The sequence below is a fragment of the Vigna unguiculata genome, chromosome 2 (assembly GCF_004118075.2).
Source record: "Vigna unguiculata cultivar IT97K-499-35 chromosome 2, ASM411807v1, whole genome shotgun sequence".
Lineage (NCBI taxonomy): Eukaryota > Viridiplantae > Streptophyta > Magnoliopsida > Fabales > Fabaceae > Vigna > Vigna unguiculata.
Window position 1 is genome coordinate 14,538,560 of NC_040280.1, and position 6,000 is coordinate 14,544,559.

Here is a 6,000-nt window from a genome sequence, read left to right on the forward strand (position 1 = left end):
TTACATAATGACAGGGTTAACATGGAAGTAATCTCAACAACAAATTAACATATTTATTGAATATCAAAATATAAAAAATACAAAAACTTAAAGCACCAACTTCAAACCAAAAAGTTATTATTTACTAGCAAAAGAGATTGAATAACACAAAAAGCTTAAATGTAAATGGCACGTATATTCCTCCATTCTATTATGATTGAGAACATGACCTTATTCACACTTGTTTATTTCTTTGGACAAAAAAGATATGAGATCCTCTAAGTTAGAAACTAAATGTAAACATAACTGAATCAATGTCTTGTTAGGTGCTCTTTGTTTCCGAGAGGAATTGACGAAGCTTTCATGTTAGACTGAGACGGTGGATGCCCCATATCAGTGCCACTGGCTTCGGCTTTTGACTGAGGTTTGTTCAGTTCATTGGATTTAGAAGAGCCATGTTGTGGATACCCCTTATCCTGGGGTACAACTCCCTGCAAAAATCTGTGTATCATCTCATAACTAGTGAATGTAATTACAGCAGATGGGGTTGTTCTTAAGAGATTTGTTGCACAACCACGATAAAACCCAGCAATGCCTTCCTTTTGAAACAACTTCTTCGTACAGTCAATAACCCCTGTATATTGGATCCCATTACTTTTTGCCTGCCCTTGCTCTTGCAGCCGGGATCGTATTACCTGATATTTTGAAATTTTAAATACGATTTTTAATCATAAAATACAACTTTTCACTCATAGAGAAGTTTATTTTTTCAGAAAATTGATTTTTACAACACTTTAAGTTTAAATTAAATTAATCTTAGAAAACTTACTTATATTCGTATAAAACTAAAGATGAGGTTTGCATTCACTTATATAATGTAAATAGATCTTATATCTAGTCGATGTAGGATCTCTAATACCTTCTCCCTGATAGAAAAATATGTACATCTCGAATATTTAAGATAATGTTGAAAGTCTCACATTTACTAGAGATAAGACAATTTCATAGTATATAAGTGGGTACAACCCTCACCTTACAAGCCGATTTTGTAAGGTTAAGTTAGGCTTAAAGTCTACTTCTTAATATATAAATTCTAAAATTGCAAAGAGTGTTTTTATTTTCCCGAACTCAGGTTATGATCCATCCATATAAATTTAGTGAGAGAGAGGTCATACATACCTCATGTGGATAAGTCATTACAGAGGCAAACACTTTTGAAATTGATGATGCAATGGCAACACTTCCAGGACTTAGCTTATCAACAGTTGTGTTATCTAAAATATTGGAAAGTTTCATTTGATGAGCAACACGTACAAAAGTAAACAGAAAGTCAGTTATTTCAAGAAGTGCTGAATGAATGAACACTTAATTCAGTAGGCATCCATCCATACCTTTTTCTGCCATGTACGACTTCATCCTTTCAAATGCTGGAAATTGAATTGCAACATGACTTATGCCAGCCAATGAAGGAATAATGCCACTGTTTCACATTAACAAAATACTCTACGTCAACTAAATACACAAAAACAGACTCCACTTAACAATTTCAAACAGAAAATTTTCTCAATGATCCAACCTTTAACAATATATATAAAAAGAGAAAGCAAATTTTCATCTCAGAGTGCCAGCAAAAATAAAAGCGTTAAAAGAAATTAACGTGTAATCTGTTGATCACTGATCATTGAGAAATAATAGTGCCAAAAGCAAAAAGCAAAAAAGTTAGACACAAAAAGTTTTGTCTCAAGATTATTGTCACAATTTAATAAGCCCATATCATCAAACTTGAAACCAGGACAAAGAAACTGACCTATATAAGCCTCTTAATCCTTCCTCGTGTGTAATCCTTGTCAGAGCAGAAAGAACACTCTTGTAAGGAACAACATCGGGCCTCATTCCTTGTGTCTAATGGGTATCAAGAAAAAAAAAAAAGAATAAACAATGTATCTTTTATCTATGAATAGATGAAACAAACAACTAATGTTTTAAGAGTAAACTTTATCGAAACTTACTTGAAGTCTTGTCTTAACAACCCATAATGGATTTACAGAAATTGCCGTTGCTGCACCAGCACCAGCAGCAGCTGTCATATGTCCAAAAGTTGTGAGTTCCTTGCAACCATCTGGTGGAGTATTTCAAATAAAGAACATCAATAAAAATATAGTTGATCTATCAAATTTAAATATTAGATCTGAACAACTAATACTTCCAAAAATCACTTTTTTGACAAATTTAGTATTTAAATATTAGATCTGAAGAACTCATACTTAAAGAGAAAAACATAAATGTGTAAAAAGTACTGAGGATTGGGATAATATATACCGCGTGAACGAAGCAGGCCTTTTAATAGCTCATAACTTGTGAAGTAAACCTGCAATAGACTTTATATTATTTGAAAAGACAACATCATAGAATTCAACAGTAAAATAAAGATAATCCATAATCTAATATAAAAAGAAACGATTAATCAATGCTTTGAAAAAGGATCCTCATGGACAAAGTAGATGCAACTGGTGAATGATTAAACACATCGAGATTTATTTCAAATAAAATATGACCATACAAGAGAGCAATAAATAATTTTTTCTAAAACAGACACAAATTTTTGTTTTATCTCTTGACCCAAATAGAATTGGAGACTTAACATAAACACTAGATTCTATAATAAAATGAAGCAAATAAAGAAAGTTAACACATTCTTTTACCAATACTTTTGTAAACCAGTGGTAATGATTAACGAACAATATTAGGAAGAACCTTAATGAAGACTGTAATCTAGACAGGATTATGCGTCAAAAAGAATTGATTATAAAGATCATCAGTTAATATTTAAGAACAAATGGAAAAGCTTGTTTATCGCTATGCCTAAAAATAAACAGAAAAGAAGACTGAACATAAAAGTAGATTGTATTACAAAAATGAAGATAAAAATGAAGTACAAAAAACATCTCTTAAGGAGACAAAGAATTTTCCAAACTAGTGATAATGAAGAATATATTAGCAAGTAACTAGGTGAAGACTGTATCACAGACAAGAATTATGAGACAAATACATTTTTTATGAAGACTATCATCAGATATGCATAAGACCAAGCCCTGCACAATGGGAAAGTTGCACATTGCTGATGGGTTGGTCATAGGTTTGAATCTGGAAGCAATCTATTTGCATATGCAATGATAAAGCTGCATAGATGACCCTCTCTCGTACCTTTGCATTGTGGGAAACCTTTTTACAATTGACCACGTTAGTTTTTTTATAAACATGATCCATGCTACGCCAAATTTTGGGCTAATGTTTTAAGAGTTTGTGTGTAAGACATGAAAAGATGGGAGGTAATAATGCTTAAACAACCATCTTTAACTACAACAGCCATCAGTTAGAGGCAACAGGAAAACAAACTCACTGCCCAGTTTGGAAGTAACGCCAGTATCGTCGGTGAAAGGCCACGGTACATTCCCCTGAAGCCTTCATTTCTTACTATATTTTGCAAGCTTGTGACAATGACATTACCTAGGAGAACGGCAAAAGTTAGGCTAAAAAATTAATCACTTAACAAATGCTAGACATAATTCATACATAGAGCTGTAAATCTTTGACACTTTGAATTGAACCAAGATCACCAACCAAATTTAGACTACATGTTGATGACAGAATCACAAACACTAAACACTCAGAAGGAGAAGCACTTCGATAAAACCTTCGCAAAATCTTCTCAAGGACACATTGAACCAATAAACTTATGTCAATTATCAATGATCTGACACTTCTTAATCTCAACAAAAATTCAACCTCAACCACAGCATTGTCAGAGACCTATTTACTGCGAGTTTGGTTTTGCCTCATACACCAATGAAATTGCAACAAATCATGAGATATGATGGAAAAACTATAAATTGGAGCACTCTGATAGCATAAAATGTGGAACCAGACATGCAATAAGTCAATGTTTCCAATTTCAGACCACACCAAGAGTTGCAGTTGCAACATCTGAATTGCACCACTGCAACACAAAACACCGGACACAATTTAAAGCCCTGCCTAAACAATCAACCAAAAGACAAATACCTTTCTGCCCTTGAGGAAGGCCATGGACTTGTAGCCTAGTCTTGATCACATCCAACGGGCACACAAATGTAGCCGCTATTGTTCCTGCACAATGCAATTGTATAGTTAATCCATCAATACTGAATGTCACGCTTTCAAACAAGCCATTCTGGAAAAGATTGGCATAGAAGTGACCAAAACAGCAACTGAGAATCAAAATTCACAAAATTGACACAGACCCAATAATAAAGAACCCAAAATAGGAAAAGGGTCGAAGGCAAAGTTAATTACCTGCAGAGGCACCAGCAGCAGCGTGGCAAATTAAAGCCCTAATGTCGAGACTACCATTACGAGTTTCGCCATTGCTACTCATATTAGAATCCCAAAAGGCAATTTATCAAAGTCGAAGGCAAGTAATTTCTTAGTTTGCAGAAAGAGGGAAGGGAATTATTTTCATTGCAAATCTTAAAATCTTGTTTCTTTATATACAATCTCCCAAGTTTCAAGTGTCGAGAGGAGAAAAAAATAAATAAAGGTGCGATTTGGGGTTAACTTCAGAGAAGGGTTATGTTTACGCGGCGAATGGGTCTAACGAAGGGGCTGCAACGTGTTCTTCGGGAATGAAAATCTTCCAAGCAAAATCAACGGTCTCAAGAGTTGAAAGTTGAAAGAGAATGAGAATTTGTTTGGTTATTTCCACTCTTTTTCTCTGTCGTTGAATCGTTTCTTCTCTCTGAGTCTTTGGGGCGTTTCAAGTTCTCTTCAATTTCTCAATTAATTCACTTTATGTTCAAAAATCTTGAAGCAGGGTTCAAAGGCTCAGCAAAAAGAGAAACGGTGGAGAACCCACGAAGGACGAGATCTTCTAATCTTCTTGGTGAGAGAAAAAAAAGGATCTTGATTCTTCTTGGCTCTTGGTTTTAGTGGCTGCAATTGATGGGTCTTGAAGAAAGAAACCAGTTTCGTTGATTTTTCTTAAATTTGCAGAGACAGTAAAGGAAAAAAGCTTATTCGGGACGCGAACTGTGAGGAACACATTCAAAGAAAACTCATTCTGTCAGATTGTAGTTAAATGCATTACTTGCCATCGCCGCCGCAATTAATCTTTTGTAGCGCCTTTATCTGTTACGGTAAAACTATTAGCGTGATTCTGTGTCGAACACAAACAAGTCTCCATGTGTAAATTTTGTTCCTGGCACACGTTGCCATAAAAATTGCATTTAGCGTACTGTAAGAAAAGATTACCCATCTAAACACACTTCTAAAAATAGATCACGTTTAGGGGATTTTGGTGATGAAGCAAATTCTCGCAATTATTTATCATCCATGTGGCGAGAATCGCACTCTGGTTTTCTAAGAATCTATGATATTATATAAAATATTATTATTATTATTATTATTATTATTATTATATATATATATATATATATATATATATATATAGTAGGAGATAAGGTTAGGACTAAAATTAAAAGCTAATCCATGATAATGTTATTCGTTGTCATCTGTGACTTTCGGTTAACTAATATCCTATGTACAAAAAGGAGTTTCAAATTTTTGTGTGAAAACGATAAGCTCCAAATATAATTTGCGAAGGAAAAAACTCAAAATAGAAAAGACTTGGAAAGTTTTTGTACAAAGAAAACCAAAAAGATAGCAAAACATGAACCAATATGTAATAAAACATGGTTTCGAAAATCTAGAAGACAAACCAACGACTCAAATGTCTAAAAACATTGTTAGTTACAGTAGAAGAAAACCACGTCACACAAGTAAATACTTTAAACTCAAAAAGAAAATCAATACTTTCAATCTAAAACCAAAGTTAAAAGAAGATCTAGTGGAAACTTCGGAAGAGGAATCTAATCCAGAATCTTCTAAAGAAATTTTTAATGAAATACAAAATGATGAACAAGATTTATCATGTGACAACACTTCAATAGTAAATATTTTAATAAAAGAGCAAGATCTCTTATTTAA

At 33.5% G+C, this 6,000-nt stretch overlaps 1 protein-coding gene across 2 annotated transcripts; it reads right to left on the reverse strand.

Moving 5' to 3' along the window:
* Positions 1-100: 100 nt before the first annotated feature.
* Positions 101-5,288, reverse strand: LOC114167148 (nicotinamide adenine dinucleotide transporter 1, chloroplastic-like). 2 transcript variants are annotated; one of them, XM_028052136.1, is made up of 9 exons: positions 4,312-5,288; positions 4,042-4,125; positions 3,380-3,486; positions 2,299-2,347; positions 1,989-2,059; positions 1,787-1,881; positions 1,371-1,459; positions 1,159-1,253; positions 101-674 (listed from the first exon to the last, which is right to left on the reverse strand). In XM_028052136.1, exons 1-9 carry the CDS (start codon positions 4,391-4,393, stop codon positions 291-293), a joined length of 1,056 nt encoding a protein of 351 aa, XP_027907937.1. In that variant the 5' UTR covers positions 4,394-5,288; the 3' UTR covers positions 101-290. The 2 variants fall into 2 exon arrangements, with proteins under 2 accessions (XP_027907937.1, XP_027907930.1); XM_028052129.1 differs by having other exon boundaries at positions 1,989-2,098; positions 4,312-5,285.
* Between the last annotated feature and the right edge of the window lie 712 nt (positions 5,289-6,000).

Coding starts and splice junctions, on each gene's coding strand:
- LOC114167148 (XM_028052129.1), bottom strand. CDS start 4,393: ATGAGTAGCAATGGCGAAACTCGTAATGGTAGTCTCGACATTAGGGCT. Junction 2,099..2,298: donor AGGCCTGCTTCGTTCACGCG/GTATATATTATC, acceptor ATACTCCACCAG/ATGGTTGCAAGGAACTCACA. Junction 1,460..1,786: donor GGATTAAGAGGCTTATATAG/GTCAGTTTCTTT, acceptor AATGTGAAACAG/TGGCATTATTCCTTCATTGG.